The sequence below is a fragment of the Rissa tridactyla genome, chromosome 11 (assembly GCF_028500815.1).
Source record: "Rissa tridactyla isolate bRisTri1 chromosome 11, bRisTri1.patW.cur.20221130, whole genome shotgun sequence".
Taxonomy (NCBI): domain Eukaryota; kingdom Metazoa; phylum Chordata; class Aves; order Charadriiformes; family Laridae; genus Rissa; species Rissa tridactyla.
The window spans coordinates 13,415,037-13,437,289 of record NC_071476.1 but is presented as its reverse complement, the minus strand read 5'-3'; the positions used below and the strand labels follow the sequence as shown (position 1 = coordinate 13,437,289).

Sequence of the window (22,253 nt, the reverse complement as noted above, 5' to 3'; positions counted from 1 at the left end):
TGTTTGAACTTTGTCTCAGTATTCTGAGCAGTTCTGCAATTAGGAAGCTCTGCAGCTACAGAATGTATTTCAGCCTGCCTGTTTGTGAGGGTGTTCTCTGCTTGACAAGTTTTGATGTTTTGCTGAAATCTGAGAAGCTCTTATCAATTAACGTTCATCTCAGTGCGTCTCTGAGATAGAGATGAGGATGATGGGTTTTTCATGGCATTTGATAAAGTTAATTAACTGCAGTCTGCAGATCCTAGAAGAATAACTAAATAGCATTACTTGTCTTTTCTGGAGTAAAATAACAAGGTATGATGCAAAGCCGAACTCCTAGGACTTACCCTGTGGTTTTGCCCCTTCCAATACCTTTGCCATAGTCTTCACGATCCATAGCAGTCTGTGGAGCCTCCTTACATACGATTTATGCAGTTCATCAGACATGGTGAATCCTATGTCCAGTTACAGCTTCCAAAAATACGGTGGCAAAGTTTATTCAGTGGGAAGGAGCTTGACCATGTCTTGGACAACGGAAAAGCAAATTCCTAGCTTATTGTCAGCAACCATATCCCTTGCTACTCGTACTAAACATAACTACAAGGAGATGGAGATCTACCCATTAACAGTTACACTTGGAAAATTAGAGACTGAGCTGAACAGATCTGTTTGAACACAAATTCAAGCTATTCTGAAAACTTATAGTTGAAAATTGCTGCCAAGTCTACAGTGTTTATATTGATACCATAAAAATGTGCGATGTCTGTGTGTGTCTTAGGTTTTATGTGGAATGCAAAGGAAAGAAGAACAGTGTAGTCTTTACTTCAGAAATCTCCCATGATAAATATAGTGACTGATTAACTCATTTCATAAACATTTATGAAAAATCTGGAGGGAGACAGACGTCACAGAAGCACAGAATTGTTGAGGTGGGAAAGGATCTCTGGAGGTCATCTGGTCCAACCCCCCTGCTCACCTCAGCCAGTTACCCAGGACCATGACCAGACAGCTTTTTAGTATCTCCAAGGATGGTGGCTCCACAACCTCTCTGGGCAACCTGTGCCAGTGTTCTGTCACCCTCACAGTAAAAAAGTGTTTCCTAATTTTCAGGTGGAACCTCCTGTGTTTCAGTTTGTGCCCTTCTCAGAGGGAAAAATAAAATAATGTGTTACAAAACAACAGAGCTATGGTTGACAGAAGGACTTAAAGGAACTTTAAAAGAGTAGGAAAAATATAAAATGATAAGCAAATTTGGAACAAGACAGAGCAGTAACATTTCCTCTGTCTACCTTTAGGTGTTCTTATGAATTAAGATTGTGACAGCACATTTCCTTCTAGATTTAATCATTCCAATAAATAGTGCCTTGCTATTAGAAGCATTTCATGAAGATTTCAATTGTCCTGTTGTCATCAGGTTTTAGTGCCATCAAGTAAAAGAAATGTTACCAAATTAATGAGGAAATCTTAAAATCTGAACGGCACTAGCCATTTTATAACATCAGCATTTTTACTAACAAAATTGGTAACATTGAAAAGGTGGTACATTTAACTGATCGTCATCATTAGTGCTGTTTTATTTCACTTTCTTTCTTTTTCTTATTTTCACTTTTCTTTCTTTTGTTCATTTGTTTGTTTTTATATATGTTCAGGCTGGTCAATTAACAGACTTTTTTATCTAAATTTTATCTCCTGTAGTTCCGTAAAGCTCGAAATTCAGGTCAGCCCTGTTTTCACTGAATGTGAAAAAGGAAATGAGAAAAACTTTTCTGATAAATATTGATTTTTATATTACTTTGTCTTTAAAACCTATCTCTGAGGTCATAACTGACCTGACACTTTTCTGTTTTTCCAGAGTAATATTTTGAGTTCAGAAAGTTTCTGCTGAAGTGGAATACCTACTAGTGCATTGTCATTTTTGGCATGAACTAGAGGCAGATATTGAGGAGATATATGCAAAAGAAATTGTGTAGGATGATGACGGAAAGGAGAGGCTGAGATCTGTGTGTAGTAATTCGTGGTTCTTGAGGTTCATTCTAACTGTAGCAATGCATGAGGAAATCATATGAATAGCTGGGCCAAAGAGTCAATTCGTTTATAATCATTCATGTTTCAGACTTAATATAATTCCCAACATAAATGTTTTGAGAGTTGCGTCTGCACGTGTGTTCTTCGTTGGAATTGTCCAGTTAAGCTATTTGGGATTGCTGTACGTAGGAAGCACAGTACAGGCCACAGACTCACAGTTACCCACAGTAACCATCTGCTGCAGTACAATATTGTGAAAGCGTTTCTAAAGAACGACAGCTTTAACTTTTCAGTCTCTGATCCTTTTTAAGAGACCTGAGATGATAACTAAAAAATCAAACTTATCCTCATTGTGTGTATTTGCTAGAGAAAGGACTACATCTATACTTAAAACTTTTCCCCATATGTGAAATGAAAAAGCATGAAAACACTGAGCCAGAGGAACCAGAGCCTCCTGTGGCAGAGAAAGGGCAAAACCTTGTTCCATCTTAGGATTTCAATTGAACTCTGTGCCGCAAAATAAGCAGTAGATTTATTTGCAATTACTAGGATGATTTAAGAACCGTTATTCACTTTAGCAAGCAGGAATTAGAATGCAACATATTCAGCTCAGCACAACGCAGCCGTGAAGGTGGCTGGATGACTTCTGTTGCATATTTAGGGAACCTAGGAAAACCATGCCAGATTGAAGGGGGAGAGGGTAATAGCCGAGATGAACTAGAAAGCAGCTAAATCACTTTTGGCAGTTCCTTAAAGAAGGCATCCAAAAGTGTTGGCTCACAGGAAGGTGTCTTTTAAACTTGTAAGCTGTTGTTAAATATGGCCCCGAATTAAATCCAAACCAGGCTCTGCTAACATGAAATTTCCATTAAAAGTAATACTCCCATAGCCCTACATCAAATGAAATTGTAGATAAGTGACATTGTTAAGTAGTTTGGCTTGCAAATTTAGGTTTGATTAGAAAGATTGTACTAGTAAAATTGCAGTAACATTTCAGGAACAAATGAAGTATGTATTTATTTATTTATTGTAAAACTGAGGAAGAACAGTTTGAGACAGCTTCTCTTTCTGGGTGCAGAGCAAAATGACTCTGGAAACAAAAAGTGATACTGTGTAACCAAGCCATAAGCACAATACATTCTCTGTTGAAATAACAATCAGGTCCCACACTGAAATGGGAGATCGCAAATCCACTTCTGTCTGGAATGCCCTTTAATTCACTGGTCAGCAGTTTCAAAGTTGGAGGATACAGTATATATTATTCTTGATTTCTAGTAGATCTCAAAAGGAATAAAATTCTGAAATCATCTTCTATTTCAAGATACATTTCCTTCTAATTATCTAGTTATGCAGCTTTTAGAAATTTATCTTTTTTCCCTAGATGTTAAGTACAAAAGGTATTTAGCTTACATAATTCTAGGTGTAAATTCAATAAGAAGCAAGAAGATATCAAGTTGATATTCTTCCTTGAGGTCAAGGGTAAATGGGAATAATCCTCTCAAGTAACTTCTCTTCCAGGAAAAGGATGTGACTCCGGATAGCAGGCTGCTGAGGCGAGTGAGAGAAGCTGCACTCCAGACTGAAAATCTTTCTCCTTTTATACATATGAAGACTTCCACATCCCTTACTGACTTCTTTCTTGCCCTTGCCATCTGCAATACAGTCCTGGTCTCCACAACTACTGAGCCAAGACAAAGGGTAATTAAGTATATGAGGCAAATTGATTATACTTCCATTTCACAACATACAGCAGTGTTCAGCAAAACCTGAAATGGTAAAAGATAGTCTGGGACTTCTCCTCTAGTTCTGTTACCTTTTGTGTAGTATCTACTGTTTCCCTTCCTGTGTATGTCCCTTCCTAGCATGGCGTTTTATGTAGATGAATAGCTATGGCTAGCACAGTATCTGCACTTTTTCTTTTAAATTTTATATTATATATACTGTAGGAAGTTTGTTGAACATACTGTGTTTTCTCTGATCTCCCATACCATTGACAAAACTACCAGGGGCTTGATTTCATCTCTGCTTCAGAGGTAGAGATACAAATCACCATCAAATTTGGATGCCAACTCACCTATGACTCCTCTACTGAATTACCCCACCACAGTTAAATTGGGGGGGTGGGGGGGGAAGTTGCTTTTCTAATTATCATCATTTACATACAGAAAAATATATTGAGGTTTTGAAAAGTATCTTGTAGTTCGCATGTATTTGTTTTTAACCATAGGTTTTCTCATATTTCTAGGTCACAGTCCCACCACCAATAAAACCTTCAGGAATCACCCTGGAGAAGATTCATCAGATATTTCAAAGGCTAAAACTAGCAAGCCTTAGTCAGTCCTTTTCATCATCTCAGTCTAGTTCAGACCTAGGTGCTAGCTTCAGTGCAAGGAACACTGAGGAGCATCTTGCTGCGTTGGATTGCTGCACCAATGACAACGACTGCAGTGCCAGCAGTAGAGGTGATGAGCTCCAGGGCAAGGGCAGCACAGATATTGGTAGTGCTTCCTTGGATGAGGTTTTTAAATCCGTGACTAACCGTTCTTTGCCAACAGACTTTTGTTATGAGGCTGAGAGCCCAGACGAGGCAGCGCTTGTCTATGCTGCCCAGGCGTATAGTTTTACTTTAGTGTCCCGAACTCCTGAACAGGTGACGGTACGGTTGCCGCAAGGCACACTCCTGACTTTCGATATTCTCTACACTTTGGGATTTGACTCAGTAAGGAAAAGGATGTCTGTAGTGGTGAGGCACCCTCTAACCAAGGAGATTGTTGTCTACACAAAAGGAGCTGACTCTGTTATAATGGACTTGCTGGAAGACTCTGCCAAAGGTAATTAGCCAATGAGCTATTTCTGTTGTGTCTCATATAAAGAAGCACAAGAAGTTTGCAGTACTCTTTTCTGCATGAAATATTGTATCTAGGCATGAGAAGCACATAAAAAGAATAAGCTTTCTCTAGTGCTATCCCTGCAGATCAGAACTGGGGTATTTATTTAACCTCAGTAATGTTTAGAATATGGAATGGTCTAATTAAAATTCACTGTCAGCGCTAACGCATGTGGATTGCGTACTCTGCAATAATACTGTCATAAGGGCCTGACCATTGTATTTCAGCTTGTCAGCAAGAGTGCTATAACATAAACAAACAAGAAAATCCAAGTAATGTTATCTTAAAGGAAACAAGGATCTTCCGCAAGCTTTCAGCTTATGCGCAGACAACAGTTTTGAGCTTTTAAAGGAATTGCTGTTGTACTGTAATCTAGTTTTCTGTAATGCCCACTCTTTTTTAATCCTAGGCCATTAGATCTGAAATTATCTGTGTTTAAAATACGGAATCTTTTCCTTGTATTTCACAGCTGACCTTAGCGCGGAGAGGAGAATGAAAAGAATAAAAGAAAAAACACAGAAGCATCTGGACTACTATGCCCGTGATGGCCTGAGAACTCTGTGTATAGCTAAGAAGGTAGGAGGGCATTAACCTAATATCGTTTACAGCTTTGCTCTGTACATGTCAATAGATTTATTAGAAAAATTTAATGGCTATAATTCTTTCTGCTTCAGAGAACAAGCCAGATACAGCCCATCTTTTTGTCTCTCTATTTGATCTCTCTGCAGTCTTTTTTTCCCTCTTTTTCTCGGTGCGAACAGATGATGGATTTTTGGTCAGCCTCAAAACTTTCATTTCTGTTTCTCTTATGGTAACTCTAGCTGACCTTCTCTACAGTGGTTCCAAGCAAGAAATAAAAAGTCCACAGGGGAGCCAACCTTTTTCTGGTTTGCTTGGCATTCAGCTTTCAAAAATCTTGCCCTCAGCCTGGGTTAGTACATCTTAGTCTGATACTTTAATACAGAAGTTGTCTATGTGCAACAAATAGGTCATATCCAAGCTACAGAGAAATGTAGAGCAACCTTCAGAAACTGTGTGTTCCTGTTCAGCATCCCAGCTAAGGGCTGTGTGATCAGGAGTCCCTCTGGGTCATGTTGTTAAGTCTCAGCCATAGGCCATTTATACAAACAGGAAGGCAGGTCTATTTTTCTCATTACTACTAGTTCTTGTCATCTTCTCTTGGAAAAGTTTGTGTTATTTTAAAGACAACACAGTACTTTACCAGCCTGGATAGGAGTTAAGTCTCTGTGATCCAGAATGTTGGCATTCTTCTCTTATTTAAAATTAAAATGAGGCCTGTTTAAATTGTGTTATGCAGGTCTTGAATGAAGATGACTTTCAAAAATGGGCCAATTTTCGTCGGGAGGCAGAAGCTGCAATTGACAACAGAGAAGAACTGTTAATGGAGACAGCGCAGCATCTGGAGACCAAACTCACCTTGCTGGGTAGCTAAAAATAAGAATCGTCTTTGCATAAAGTATCACTTGCTCTCCTGTGATATTCTTGGCAATCAGACAGACAACAGCTTATACTAATTTATATCAAAAAGTCTTCCTCTGAGGTTTGGAAATCTCAGGGCTAGGGTATACAGTCCAATGACAGTGTCTAAACGAGTTCTCGTGCATTTTGAGCAGCAGTAACTTTGCAAAAGTCTACTGAAACTATCATGTGCCAGAAGCAAAGAACATGTACATCAGCTGTTACTGTTGCTCAGCTGGCATAGTAGATAATGAAGTTCCCATAATCCAATCGTGTGTGTGTCCTTAGATAAACCTATAAAATAATATAAATTAACTTCAGTTTTGAGCACAAATTCCAAGGCAATTTTGGTAATTACACTGTACTATAAAAAACGGTAACTTAAAATGCTGTCCACACGTAAGGATTTTTGCTAGTGAATTCATGCTGTTGTTGCATTGTCATGTTTGCTTTTTGCACCTTATAAAAAGGATATTTCATGTTAAAACTTACATTCATTGGCACTTGTGCATCATCCATCACCGTCTTATCTGACAACACTATTCTGTTAAATTACACAGCGCTTCAGTGCTCTCTTTTCTATTTTATTTTGAAAAATTTTGTTCTTTAAGACTTTGATTTTCAGAGTTGTCTCAGTCTCATCTTTCTCTGAATACAATCTGTGCCCATACTTCATTATCATTAATTTCTCTGATTGCAAGCTATTAGCATTATGGCTTCTCATAAGCTCTGCAGTGATTTAAAAAATTAGAGTAATAACAGTAAATGCCATAAGCAGAACCACATAAGAGATACTGTAGATCTTGTCAGAGTCTGTTACCTTTGCCAACTCTTAAGGCTCTGTGTGCTTTCATACTTTATTTCACAAAAAGTGTTCTTTTAGCTTAAATCAGTATCTATCTTTAATGTGTCACAGTTCGGCATCTTCAAACTGACCTCTAGTGGAAGAGATAGGAAGAGAAGCATTATAACATTCAGATGGTGATTTACCATCAGGATGAGTGTTGGCATCTGCTTCTAAGTTTGTGCATTTTAAAAAAGAAAAGTTACTGTACCGTTTATTCTCGCTTTGATGGGCGAAGTATCTAACTTGACAAGAGGGATAGCATTCATCGAAATAGTCAAAGTTCTTCTTTTCTCTGGTTGCTTTGACGGGACTTAATGCAGTACTTTAAAAATGCATATGGTGTAATTCCTCTGCCAGTACGTTGCCACTTTGGATTATTAAGAAGAAATGAAACACATTGTTCTAGCAACGAGTAAAATGAAGAGCCAGGACTTGATTGCTGACACATTCAGATCTTAATCCAAACACAGATCTTGCACCGGTGTGTTTATTTGCTGGACACTGCCTTGGCTCAGCTCTTGATAAGTTCAGGATCATGACTGGAAGTCAAAGACCTTTTCTTAAAAAAGAAAATAGCGAAATCATTTCCAAATGAAAGAAAACTAGTTCATTTCTTCTCTTCCTGTCTGCCCAGGAGCCACAGGGATTGAAGATCGGCTGCAAGACGGAGTGCCTGACACTATTGCGGCTCTTCGAGAAGCTGGGATACAAATCTGGGTCTTGACAGGAGACAAACAGGAAACAGCAGTTAACATTGCATATTCCTGTAAACTCCTGAACCAAAGAGACACCGTCTTCACCATTAACACTGAAAACAAGGTGAGTACAGAGAGACACACAGAATTTGCTATCTTTTCCTCTTTCTTGTGTCTTGCAGCTTGGCATTATTTTGCTTTAAGCTGCGTTCAACACAAAACAGCCAACCAAAAACTCATATAGCAGCATTAGGCCAGAAACTCTTTAGACCACACATAATAGGATGAATTGAAACACAAGACAATTATGTAGAGTTTTAATCAATTAAAATACAATGTTTTTTCCAAATGAAAATATTCTTTAAAAAAATTACCTGAATAACGACCTTTAGAAAGAAGGTAATATGCAGTTTAAGTGCCTGATTCCTTAATAATATTGACAACTGTCTTTTCACCTTGCAATAGAAATTTTAGTTACAATGATATTTTAACCCTAGGTGATATCTGTAAGAAGACGTTTGGAAAGTGCTGTATGAGTCAGCCTGGAAAAAGCATGCAGGTGTAGATTTAATTAAATTCAGAACTTTCCAGTCGCCTGTTCCCTAATAGGATTAGGCTTAATCAGAAATTTATTAGTGAACAGTTTAATCCAGTATCTTTTTGTGTAAGCAGCATTTCACCTTCTTGGAAACCTAATATAGCTCTTGTGGGGCAGTTAAAAACACAGTCACTTTCTTGACATTCCATGGTGGCGCACGTGGTTGTTGATGTGCACAGATATTCCCTGAATTTGCATGGGCAATAAGAAGGTCAGGCAGTAGGCAAAGCAACCATACTTCAAAATGAGGGTAATCGCTTCAAGGGCGCGTCTGTCAGCTCCTGTGACTCACTAAAATACAGTGAACAATCTGTGGTGCAATCTATGGCTATTCCTGAAACCGTCTGAACAGAAGAGACAAAATAGAGTCCTAACTTTTGAAGAGGGTAAATGCCATTAAGGATGGTGAAAGTAAAAGGTTTTAGGAAAGCAACTTTGGCTTTTGCAGGTTGTGAAGCACCATAAGTAGGGTACCAGGAAAACTATGCCTTGCTTTTGGAAAGCAGAATGGCCTCCGCTGTGCACGCCTACATCTCTCCGGGCATCCTGGTGGGCCAGATGGCTTTGTGAGGTGGATTTAGGGGAGACTGAGTTCAGACATTATGGCTAAACCAGACCCATTTACTAAGGAGAGGTCAGCCCTGACCATTTCTAAAGCCCCAAAACAGGGTCCAAAGTGCCACCTGTGCTGCCCTGTTTACTGCCTTGCTAGTGACCTCTTACTTCCCGCATAGCCCCGGGTGTCCCTGAGGTGCCCCAGGCAGCAGCCGCTGCCCTTTCCCGGTGTGCTGCTCTGTCCTTTCTAGACAGCGTATGCTTGTGGCCCTGCTCAGCAGTAACAGGAGTTACCGTGGGTCACACGTAACCCAGCCTTTCCGCAGGTGGACGGGAGGATGAGGAGGGAAGGCAGGGCTTCTGTCTGCCACTAGGCAACTCACTGGTCTTGGTTGCCTCGGTTTTTCTCCCCATAGAAGAGGGGTTACAGATACAAGCTTGCCTTTCTCCATAAAGCTATTGTGAGGATTAATTAAATGCAGTTAAAATACCGACTGTTTTTGCTGTGATAGGCAATTGTATAGAGCGGTGAGATGGCCTACTTTCTAGCTGCTTTTGTCTGCAGTTAGTAGCTCTCCAAACAAGAATAAAATCCTATGCAAATGTCTCTCTCTTTTAATGTCACGGAAATAGGGAAACACGCAAAGATGATATGGAATTTGGCACGCAATGCATTCCTTGCTTCAATGTGTAATTTCATTTGATACGCATATCTGCTTTAACGGAAGGCAGAATGAATATATTTGGGATGGAAATTAGAAGATGGTTTCTGTCAGAGAAGTGATGCTGCAGGCGGGACCACCCTGGCTCCAGGAAACACAGGCGCCTGCGCGCACCTAGAGCACGGTGTAGGGCCCTCCATCCAGGCTCGGACGCAATCTGCGCGCGCGGGCGCTTGTGTGATCCCCTGTGGCTCAGTGGGCACTGGCGTTGCTCCACAATACCATTTGGTTCCCTCCCTTTCAAAATGAACCCGAGGACACTGGTTCTGAGTCTCCCAATGGCAGTGGCTGGAGGAAAACAAATAATACATGCAAAGCATTTAACCCACTAATTTGCCAAAGTTAACCCTTTAACTGGCTTCAGTGGGAAGGGACTCTCTGTCCCTCCTGAGCCCAGCAGTTTATTCAAACACTGAAAACTAAATATCTTCTAGGAAGAAGCAACACAAGTAGGTAGTTTGGGGGATTCATTTAAAAAGGCAAGCCAAGGCAAACCAGGAATTTCCACTGCAATTTTTGGTTTGTTCACAGAAAGATGATGCTGCTTCGATATTTTTTTAGAGGTTTTCAGCATGCAGGCTAGATGCAGCTTTTTATTAGATGTCAGAGGTACATTTGATTCCAGAACCTCCCACTTAAGTGTAATTTAAATCTTGCAAACATCCTACACATGTACCTTATGCAACATAAAGTGAAAATAACATTTTAGAACTGAATCATCACTCAATAAAGCTGACAGAAAAGGTAGAAAAGGGAGTGATTAGCTCCTCAGGTATTCAGTGCCATGCCACAGAAGGAGGATTTCTGGTACTAACAGGCAGCAAAATAACGTTTAGATCATTCTGGGTTTTCTCTGATAGTGGTGTGCCAGTTTAGGACATCTGTATGGGAGAAGTGAAAGTGGTCCCCTTAAATCTGTTTGTATTTGATACTAAGTCAGTTCTGGTTGTTTGCATCTAAAAGGGGACTTTGGTCCAAAATGAGGCAGATTTGGGAAGAGGGAAAGACTTCGTTTGTGTTTTTGAGGCACAGTGCTGGGCAATATGAAGTTTATTTCTGTCTCCAGCTGTGACACACAGCTGATTTGTGACTTAGAAAAGGCCAAACTTTCAAAGTTACTGGGTAATTTTGAAAATCTGGACCTCTGTCTCTCTACCGCAGTTTATTTCTGAGGGAAGCAAATGTTGCGCTATCGCACATCATTCATATCAGAACTACATTTTTAAAATTTCCTTTAGAAATAAAGGAATTTTAAAAAAAATTTCGGAACTCTCATCACTGTAAATACAAATATGTCCTCCTTTTCTTTTAAAATAATTCCTTGCTACAGGTAACTAGCTGCAAAGATGCACAGTGTTTTCACTGAAGGATTTGATGACATCATTGAAATAGTCTGATGAATGATTGCATTTCCCAGTCAGTTTTCCCTAATATTTATCTGATAGGCTTAAACTCACTGGCATGATTTTACATACGCTTCGTAAGGTGCTGTGCTGTAAAGGGAGATGGAGATAACTATTTCTAGAACCACTTCTATTTTCTCACAGGAAACTTGTGAATCTCTCTTGAATTTAACCTTGGAAGAGGTGAGGAAGAATTACGAGGTTGAAAAACCACGGAGGAAATTTTTTGGCCTTATCCCAACATCTTTCTCAGCCTCTGAGGCCCCCAGTCCCAAATTCGGACTGGTGATTGACGGACAGACGCTGAACATCATCTTCCAGGGGGGTCTGGAGGAGAAGTTCCTGGCGCTGACGAAGCACTGCCGCTCGGTGCTGTGCTGCCGTTCCACCCCTCTCCAGAAGAGCATGGTGGTCAAGCTCGTCCGGAGGCAGCTTAAAGTGATGACCCTGTCGATAGGTACTTCCATTCTGAATCTCATGGGAGAAATGGGAAGCAGGTTCTTTCTTTATGAGTTATAGGAACGTATGGAATATATTTTATGAGATATTTCTTGTGCCTCAGATAGATACAGCAGGAAAATAGTGTTGAATAGTCTTTCTTGATCAAAAGCGATATGAAAGTCCTCCTTCAGCTTTCACTAAGCAAATCTGGCCCCCATTTAAACAAGATGAAGGCACTCCAAATTCAGAATCTCCCAGCAGTCCCTTTCATGCACACCAGTGCAAACGTGTGTACGCATTCCCTCCAGAATGCCCTCGCTTTTGGGCATGGAAAGCCATCAATAGTAGTCACTGTTTTGTCTTTTCATAAAGCCCTTTTGCTGTCAGATTTTCCCAGCTGGTAAAAACACAGTTATCCCCAGAGCGGTATTAAGCGCTGACTCATTTGCTATCTACCTCCAAATAATGTGAAACGCTTTGAGTTTCCTGCTCCGCTTTTGGTAAGTGATCCCACTAAATTCCTTGCAGGATTGATTTTTGTGACTTAAAGCTAAAAAATACACCTCTGTGGACCAACCAGAAGAGTCTGATGTATTTTAAAATTTCTTGCTTTGCCTTAGAGTTCAAAATATAAGTTTTCAGCCTTCTGCTTCATTTGTTTTGCTTCACCAGCCAACCTTATTCACAATCTCCACACTGCAGGCAGCAACCATGGCTGTTCTTTCCATGGAAATTTGGTTATGTATTTAACATGTTGCTGCAAGTTGAAATGAGCAGAATAACTCCTGAAATTGGTTTGATACATTGTCAACTGCAATAAAATTTATGATGTACTTTGGAGAATTCAGTGAGTAGGGTGCTGCAAAGCATGTTGCTGAGCATATGGAGTTCACCAAGCAGAAACATACAAAGTGATGCAGATATAGATGGTAATGGGGTGTCCAGGCCACCACCCAGCAGGTCCCAATGTCGTGCTTAGCCCTGGTGGATCTAGGTCTGCTGGGAAGGAGGATGTTCCAACCAAGATCAGAGCCTAGAGGTCATGATTGCTTGATGCTGAGTATCTGTTACGCTAATTAAGATGTATTGTAGTACACAGTAGGCTTTGTTTATCAGCATAGCTGGGTTTTTTTTCTTGTTTTGATAGAGGCATTTTGTATTAAGTACCCTTTCTTGCACCTTTATTGTTCTCTCTTGTCTTCCTATTCTAGGTGATGGTGCAAATGATGTAAGTATGATTCAAGCAGCTGATGTTGGAATTGGAATATCTGGCCAAGAAGGCATGCAGGTATCCCTTCACTTTATTTCCTTTCCTCTTTTGTTACGTGGTCTCTTGCTGCTTAATAAGTTTCATAGCAGCCGTATACTCTTGAGTGTCAAACTTAAAATGCAAGTTGGCATCATTACTGTCATAAATTAATACGCAGTTCATAATTATGGGTCCAGCCAAAAAAGAGCATTTGGAGCCAACAATTAGCATGCATGGACAAATGTGTGTTTGCTCATAAGCCTGGAAAATTAGCAGATGCCTGTCCAGTGTTAGGTTAGCATCTGGTTTCTGAATCATCTCTGCTATAGTATTTCCAGGTTTTGTTGATTCTCTTTCAGTGTTTTCTGCCCCAAATTCTTTCCCACATAACTCCCTTCCTTATCATCCTAAGATGGAAAGATCTGCAGAGATAGAAATTTCCAACTATTTTCTCAAGGTGTTGTTGTTTTTTTTTCTACAATATTCAATAGTAGGAAATAATTTCAGTGTCTGTGTTCATATTTCATCATATTGGGTGGGGAAAAAGATATTTGTAAATTAACTTCTATTCTTTTTACCAAAGGCTGTGATGGCTAGTGACTTTGCAATATCCCGATTTAAGCATCTCAAAAAACTGCTTCTTGTCCACGGACATTGGTGTTATGCTCGCCTGGCAAAGATGGTGATTTACTTTTTCTACAAAAATGTGGTAAGATTATTAAAATTCTGGAAGTTTTCATCCTAGCAAGGGTTAAGTCCAGGGCTCGGAGGGCGTTTGTTTTGGGGGATTTTTTTGCAGGTTATACTCTCTTACTTTGAATGAAGCTACCGTTCCTGTTTCTTTACTTTGTAAGTTTATAGTATGCTACCTCCTTCTTAGAAATGTGCCACATAAAGCGTTGAGAAAAATATGGATTCTAGATGTATTTTGAAAGCACATTATTCCTGAGGGAAAAAGGACTCAAGGCTTAGTAACTTTTATATGGTAGTTCAAGAAACTTTATTAATAATACCCATGAGCCTCAAAATAAAATTTGCATAAGGAAGAGCGGATTATTAGTGCTAGAATATAGAAGATGACTCTGCACTAAGAATTGGTTGCCTGTGAAACCTCGGAATTTTTGCATTTAGTTTGATAGGAACCACTTGCAAATAATGATGCAGTCATATCTGGCATTTTTATTAAAAATTTAATGTATATGCAAATGAGCTGTGCATTGAAGAATAATGTAAAGTGGAAAAACCTGATAGTAATACAGTTTCTACAAGACTGTGCAAACAAGTCCATTTGACATGAAATACACTCTGAGCATGAAAGAGTATTTACTTAGAATTCAAAGTATCTGTTGGAGGATTTTTTTTTAATAATTTTGAATAAGGATTACTTCTTATAAGTGTTAAAATTTATAGTGGAAATGGAAACTTTTTTTTTCTTGATTGGGCATCCTTTTTGAGTTCAAAGGATATTTCTTTGCAGTGTGAAACAGCTCTCCAGACTGGGATGCTGCTGTCCTATTATCTCCCCAGTGCCATCAGGGAACAGGAGGCCTTTGACTCTGCATGGACAACCAGTTTGTAAAAGGATTTTAAAATCTGGTGCTCAGAGATGTGAACAGTTTACTTAATTATTCTCTGATATTTTCTTAAAGAAACCTAATGGCTTTTAAAAAGCTGTATCACCGTGGATTGGTGTGAAGTAGTTCCTTTAAGATACACTGCTTTATGGAATAAAGTGCAGAGCTGTCTACTGACGGTACCTTTAACCAAAATTATGTGTTCTTGGGAGACTCTGTTAATAACCAATGTACTACACAAACCTCATAGGTGGAAGGAACGAAGAGACACGTAGACCGTGTATGCATTGCAAACTAAAGGGCCCAGAGCAGCTGTAATAGTAGGGAACAGAGGACATAAAGGGGTGGCCACAGGAAAAGTGCAGCTTCACGACTCCCACAACCCAAAGAGAAACGAAATCACATCAGCACGACGGATGTGCTTCTGTGCATGTGGGGACCCACAGTTCAGCTCCTAACAGAATATCATGTTTGTATTTTCTTCTCCACAGAGCTACGTCAATCTGCTCTTCTGGTACCAGTTCTTCTGTGGGTTCTCAGGCAGCACAATGATAGACTACTGGCAGATGATTTTTTTCAATCTCTTCTTCACCTCGGTGCCCCCTCTTGTCTTTGGAGTCCTGGATAAAGATGTTTCTGCAGAAACACTTCTAGGTTTGCCGGAGTTGTACAAAAATGGACAAAATTCAGAGGTATGTCTTGGTTGCTGAAATAACTGCTCAATAAGCCGAAGGACCACAGGCTTTTTGGTTTTGTGAGGGGGGAGGGAAGACAAGTTTAGACTTACTTGGAATGAAATGATCCATTTATGGTTTCTAGTTTACTGATGTCCGCTAAGAGAAGGTATGATTGTAGCTGTCAGAAGAACTGGTAAGGAACGTATGATTGAAGTTGCTTCCTGGAAGCGAGGCTGGGTTACTTGGTCAGAGTTAGAAGATGTAAATGGGAAGGTTTATTCTGCCATTAAATATATGGAGCAATCCAGTTTGGTACCAGCATGCCGCACTGTACTAAGTAAGGTGATGTGCTAGTGAATCAGCCCTGTGTTTGGTATTTCTGATCTGAAGAAGAGATGATGGAGCAAGTGTGCACGCGCGTGTGTGTGTGTCTGTATGTATGTATGTATGTATGTGCACACCATATATATAGAAAATTTCTCAATGAAGGCATAGGGAGAAATAAATAAAATAGGATGAGAAATGTGACGAATGAGGGTAAAGTAGCTTAGCTGGTCCCTGCTCGGATTTGAACAGTCTCAACCTACTGAAGAAGAAAAGCTTGTTAAAAAGATTACAGCAAAAAGTGACAAGAAAATGCAAACCCTTAAATCAATAAACAGACCGACATTTTTTCTACTCTCAGGTTCAGAAATACACCTTTTAATACACAAAGGATTTTGTCACAGTACGGTGCCTAGGCTATTCCAGAGATGAACTTTCATTTGTTTACTTCTTTTACTTTGAATAGTCAGTATTCATAACCCTCAGAAAATATGCAAGAAGTATGTTATGTTTTTACCTCAATCTGCCTGTCCTGTTTAGAGAACCAGTCTGATCTCTGTATGTTTGCGAGGAGTGCACATGTACAGACATACATACCTGGTTTTGCATATACATACAGTGCAGTAGCACTAATTCCCAAATTGCCTTAACAATTTTAATAGGAAATTATGAAAATGTTAAGGAACAAAAATTGAAATGACCTTAGTTTTAAATCACAAAATTGCAGGGTACTTAAGAATTCTTCTCTCTCCTTCTTTTTCTCCTAATACCTGCTTTTTTTATCGTGGACCGTGATTTTTAGCACTGATGGTCACTGGTCGTTCATATCACGTTTAATGATGTTTTGAGAAACCTACGCAAGGGAGTGCAGAATCTGAGGATTCTCTCTGAAGGATTTTCCATCCCTTTTCTTAGAAGCTCTTGGACCTTACATATGTGCGAAATGCATGTTATTTACCATTTTGAAGAGGTCATTGTTGTTGCTTTGGCAATTTTTGACCAATTCTATAGGTTTAGGAAGAGCTGTATTTGAAAAAGAATTCAAGGAATGGGGTTGGGGGGGGCGGGGGGGGATGGGGTATTCATGACATTGAGCGTTTAAGACCCTTAGTTTACTACCTAGTCTTCCTAAGGTCTTTCTTTAGTTAATACAGAGAAAATGCCTGTTCAGAGATGGTGTAAATCAGCTGCTCAAGAGGCATTTACTCATGAAGGGAGACCAGTTAGCTATAATTAATAGTCTGAATGGAACAAAAACTGACAGCAATTATGTCTGCAGATCAGACTAGGGATGTGTGTCCCATCATAATGACTGTTATCTATAAACTCCTGCAGATATACAACCTGTCAACTTTTATTATTACAATGTTGGATGCCTTCTATCAGAGCCTCATTTGCTTCTTTGTCCCCTATTTGGTAAGTACCGGCGTCATTAATATTCTCGTTCTTCCATCCTTCTTAAAAAATAGAAAAATTCACTTCCGAATAGTCAGGTTCCTCACAGCCTATCTGCCTGTTTTCTAGACATACATGGACTCTGACATAGATGTGTTTTCCTTCGGAAACCCCATCAATACCATCTCCCTCCTGACCATTCTCTTGCACCAGGCTCTAGAAATGAACACGTGGGTATGTGTTTGACCTGTCCTGTTCACGTGACTATTTTTCTTTTCTGAACATAGCATACTGTGTAGACCTGGCATTGTCTTTCAGAGTCATTTACCTGAATTCTGGGTCACAAAACGTAAGTAACAGATGCACTGAGATTTCACGATGTGCCAGAATTGATTATTTGCCTCAGGATAAGATCTTCACGTGCACAGTGACAGAATTTGCTTCTACTGTGCCTTTGGACGGGACAGTACACAATTGGTACATCATTATATGAGGACATGTTTCTTAAAGAACTGTATTCCCTGTCACTGTTGTTTTGTAAGTTAATTCCTAGGTATTTCTCCTGCTGCACTTTTCAGTAACAGGGACCTGTTGGATACGTTCTTTCTAATCCCTCTTTCTATTCTCCTGTCTTACATTCAGAGTCAGTCTCATCAGCATCACTGTCTTTTCCTGCAATTCTGCTTACAGACCCTGTTCCACTTGGTAACGATGATGGGCAGCGTGGTGTTTTACTTCGTCTTCTCTCTGATCTACAACGCCGCCTGCGTGATCTGCAACCCTCCCACCAGCCCCTACTGGATTATGGAGAAACAGCTTTCAGACCCCACCTTCTACTTACTGTGCCTTGTTACCCCAGTCATCGCACTCTTGCCAAGGTTTGGATGATGCACTTTTTTCCTCTCAATTTTCGTTTTGTGGATGTGTAGGCATTTAAGTGAAATAACAATAATGTTGTATATAGAAACGAGAGATGTCGGGCACATGTGTTGCACAGGGATGGGTGATCAGTGTGGAAGTCACATGCCCGGGTTCGACTTTCCAGTTCACGAACCATTCATTTATTCAGTTACGTAGCCCTGGATAAGTCACTATATATCTACTGCTTTTGTTCTCCCATCAGGAAAACCTTCCTTTCTGGGGTGCTTCAAAGTTTACCAGTACAAATCTGCTACATAGTTGTTCACTATTACAAACAAAATGTTGTTGAGCTGATCAAGACTAGAAAGCAAGTCTTTGAAATATTCCTATATGCTTTGAGAGTTACAAAATGTATTCTATTTCTTTAGTATGTTACGCAATGCATTACTAAGCCAAATTTAAGAACCTGTTTCTATTCTATATTCTATTCTATATCAAATAATTTTCTGCATCCAGAATCTTAGTTTTCCCCTGTGCAAAGATCAGGTATGTCCAAGATAGCTTTAGCTGAGGCTGAATAATATTTGCAGAGGGATAATTTTTCTGATAGGTTGCTGAAAAAATCTGGTTTGAAAAACGTAATGATTCTGTTCCCATATATGTATATGGTAACCTTACTACTTTTGATGCTTCATACCTTAATCATTCCTTACGTAGATATGCTTTGTCCGAGTTGCACCACTTAATTAAAATTTTTCTTCCTGCTTGGACAATGAAAAAAAATTGGTTTGACTTCGTTGCTGCTCTCCTCATCCTAATTGTCAAGCAGTGGTGCAGCACACCAATATTGAAGGAATCAGGAAAATATTTTTAGCATCTGGTTTTGTAAGTTCTTTAAGGCATTAGAATCTGAGACCTAACTTTGTCTAAGACTAAATATTTTTCTTCAAATTATTATTATTATTTCCCCATTTGAGTTGAGATTCCCTTGTGATTTCATGTTACATTATATAACTTCAGGTCAGGATAAACAACACATAGTTCAGTAAGGTCTCATGTCTTCTAGGCAGGGCATCCTTTTCCAGTCTGTTTTGGTCCTGTGTGATTTTCGTTTTCCTATCAGCCCTCATTCACAGTGTCATTTTTGACCCTGAGCTTTCTATGAGCTACATCAAACACGTGATTAGAGAGCTCGTATCTCCAGCTCGGGCATTCAGCAAGGTTAAACGTGTTGCTGCCTCAGCAGGATACTGAGCTTAAAGATTTGTATCTTGATATCTTCAGAGTTGGAGAACTGCTGTTTCTTCATGTAGGTACCCCAGATTATTTTCGACAGAGTCCTCAGTTCACAGAATATCCAGCCCCTAGTTTCTGCTACAATTTAGCTGTGTCAGCATATCACAGCAGTGGTGAAACCACCCTTTGTTAAAATGCACTTAATTTTAAGTTTCAGTTGGCTCATCTCACCACGCTGCCTGCTCCCTATCTCCTTCAGAAACCAGTAGGAGCCTTGAGATTCTGGTCTCTTTGTAAGAAGCTTTGTTAAAATCCTTGTTCTCTTTAGTTCTTCCTCTTGCTACTGCCGCCTGTGCTAGGTGACATTCCTGAGACACTGGGGCGCTCTGCGGGGCTCGCCTGTGCCCTGCCTGCCCCCAGGCTTTCCCCGGCCCACCCTCTGCCAGTGCATCGTCTCTGCAGCTGCATCTCAAAACTGCCTCTGAACATTTTTTTGAGACACAAACTGCACAGCGTTAGGTACTAAAACCCTCGAGTCTAAGAAGAAGAAAGGGATCTGAATTTCGTGTTCATTCATTGGCAAGGGAAGGGGATTTCAACATACAAACCAGATGTATTTCTCCAGCCATGGAAGACAGAGTGGTCTGCCAGGAAGCCTTGCAGAGGCCCCACAGGTATTTGAGTCTCACACCCTGCAGGGCTGTGGGAAGGGCAGGAGCAAGTGAAAGCAGCACATGGGATGTGAGACACAGTTTTCCTTCCCTTCTCTGTCCTCCTTCCTGGTCAGAAGGTCCTCCTCCTTCCTCCACGCACAACTTGCACAGAAGATGCAGAGGACAACTTGAGAGGACAGACAGAGGACAATATGATCCGCACCAGATCTGCAGAGACGGACCTGGGCCCTCTGTAGTTGTGCCCTTAGCTGCCCAACTGTAACTGGCAACTGCACGGTTCCCAGGTGCTATGGGGTTGATCAGCCCGAGCATAGGCACACCAAATACATGTCTACCCGCTCCTACTTGTGCAGATAGGCCTGAGTAATCCATCACCTTAAAAGCCCTTTCTTTACTCAGTCTAGTTTGTTGGGCTTTTTAATCTTGTTATTTATGCATACGTTTAGCAGCAGGATGTGAAGACGACAGCTTTATTAATGCAATTTCAAAGAGTCCCCACGTTTGTTTTAAAATGTGTATTGAGGCCATGTACGTAAAGGTCAAATCCTATTAGAAAGATGCTTTGAAAGAGACTTTGGTTTTCAGAAAAAACTGGCATGACATGGACAGAGGGCTTGTGCCCCCTCACTGCATGCAGTCTATAGTTACATAAGTTCATTGTCGGGCAAAGGGCAGGTAGGACAATTATATTTTTTTTACTGGTTCCTGAGCAAATCCACAAGCTGAGGTTTTTTGATTTCTGGGTTTATGTTATCTACCAAATTAAGATCCCTTCTTTAGCCTTTTTTAGCAGTATAACCGCAATCTCAATCTCCTCAAATGCTGCATCTCTTGGTGAGGTTCTGTGTATCTTTCTTGTACTGTTCAGCAATCAAATGGTTCTATTATCATTTATTTAGTATTTATGTACATGTAGTTGACTCTATACAGGTCAAGATGTGTATAGTTACATGTTGTATTAATATTCAGGAGTCCACTTTCATCTACCAGGTACAAGGTGTCTACCAGATGCCTGTAGAGCAATGGAAAATTAGCAACTGGATTTGTGTTATGTGATGCCGATTATGGAAGGAACCCACTGGTAAGACAATCCATTCTCTTCTTCTTTCATCAGGTTTGTTATTTTTGCTCTACGAGGAACCTTTGGAGCATCTCTGATTCTGAAAGCACAGCAACTAGATAAGCTTCCTAAAGGACAACAGGATCTGGAAATCCAGAAATTGAGATCAAGAAAGCAAACTACTTCTGGTGCATCACCTGTATCTAATGATGACCTAGAGCAAAACATCAGCCACTTATGCGTGTCACCATTTTTACATCCAGCAGCAGCAGCTGTGTCTCATGGGGACGCAGAAAGTCAGGGACTTTCTGCCTCTGAAGTGAATCCTTTCAGGAAACAAACACCCGAAGACGGCTACTATTTCTTTAATAGGTGGGCAGAGGAGGAATCTACTGCTACAGACTCTTCAGCAGGACCTTTCTCTGGCCACTACCCCCTTGTACCCAGCAGGGTAACAACTCATGGGCAGGACGGTGGCAAACTGACTGAAGGTAATGCTCACAGTTTTAACCATGGAAGCCATCGGCGATCTGTGAGTGCAGTGACACTCTGAAGAAACATTTAGAAATGGGATCCACAGCCCGCTGGAGCTGTGGAGAAGGCTACCATAGGGATAATAAAAAGTCTATTTATACCTAACCATGATGCTTACTACAAAAGGATAGAGAGGCACGTGGAGTTACAAACCTGCTGGAGCACTGCAGTAACATCTCTAACGCGCAACTTTCCCTAAGTGCATATATAGTTTGGGTTTGTCGTTGCATGACTTCTTGATCTTCCTGGTTTTGTCTCGTTTGAGGAATGTTATATGAGCATCACACAGTTGCTGAGAAACGTACAATTACTTCCTTTCAACAAGAAATATTTTTATTTCACAGTAATAGTGATGTTTCAATGTTATTATGCTATTGAGGTAATAGAAAGAGGAGCCGTTCTATATGAAGCCAAGTCTTAGAGTAACACATCACACTCTGGTTTTTACTATCAAAGTCTTAAAAAGACCTTACTAACTTGAAAATCACAGTTCTGCCTGGAAAAAAAAATGTTACCTCCTGGTACTAAAGGTATTTGCAGAATAACAGCATTGGAAAGAAAACAGAGAATATTCTGGTTTCTAATATATGGACTTAATACATATTACACCGTCAGGTCTATAGTCTGTTTTCCCTGAATGGTAAGCTCAGTATTTTTATGCAGGCTGCGGTTTGACCTGATACTGTTAAGAAAAGGACAAATGAGTTTATGAAGTAGAAGGATGCAAATACTGGACTACGAGAACTGACGGGATAACTCAGGGATAGGTGGAGTCTACGTCTTCATACCTACAAAAGCAGACAGATATAGCAAGTCAAATTCAAGGATTTATGTTCTAGAATTCTGAAGTTGTTCCTGCTTTTTCATCTAGAAATTCTGTTTCTTCCTTCCATTCCGTATATTATTATATAATATTGTTGCATTCAATCAAGTATAAATCATGCTCCTCCCCACAGGTGGTTACATTTAATAGTTGATGGAGATCTCATTAACGGAGATTTTGACAAGCAATATATGAAGGTCACTAATCACATTGC

General features: G+C 40.1%; 1 protein-coding gene across 1 annotated transcript in view; it reads left to right on the top strand.

The window, feature by feature from the left end:
• ATP10B (ATPase phospholipid transporting 10B (putative)) overlaps window positions 1-21,235 on the top strand; it is a 53,091-nt gene extending 31,856 nt beyond the window's left edge. The window contains exons 10-22 of the mRNA XM_054217611.1: window positions 3,523-3,702; window positions 4,250-4,835; window positions 5,362-5,468; window positions 6,211-6,337; window positions 7,853-8,037; window positions 11,336-11,648; window positions 12,844-12,920; window positions 13,465-13,590; window positions 14,947-15,147; window positions 16,792-16,872; window positions 16,981-17,085; window positions 17,542-17,729; window positions 20,737-21,235. Coding sequence (XP_054073586.1) covers window positions 3,523-3,702; window positions 4,250-4,835; window positions 5,362-5,468; window positions 6,211-6,337; window positions 7,853-8,037; window positions 11,336-11,648; window positions 12,844-12,920; window positions 13,465-13,590; window positions 14,947-15,147; window positions 16,792-16,872; window positions 16,981-17,085; window positions 17,542-17,729; window positions 20,737-21,235 — 2,775 coding nt within the window. The remainder of the gene's footprint in view (window positions 1-3,522; window positions 3,703-4,249; window positions 4,836-5,361; window positions 5,469-6,210; window positions 6,338-7,852; window positions 8,038-11,335; window positions 11,649-12,843; window positions 12,921-13,464; window positions 13,591-14,946; window positions 15,148-16,791; window positions 16,873-16,980; window positions 17,086-17,541; window positions 17,730-20,736) is intronic.
• The last annotated feature ends 1,018 nt before the right edge of the window (window positions 21,236-22,253 follow it).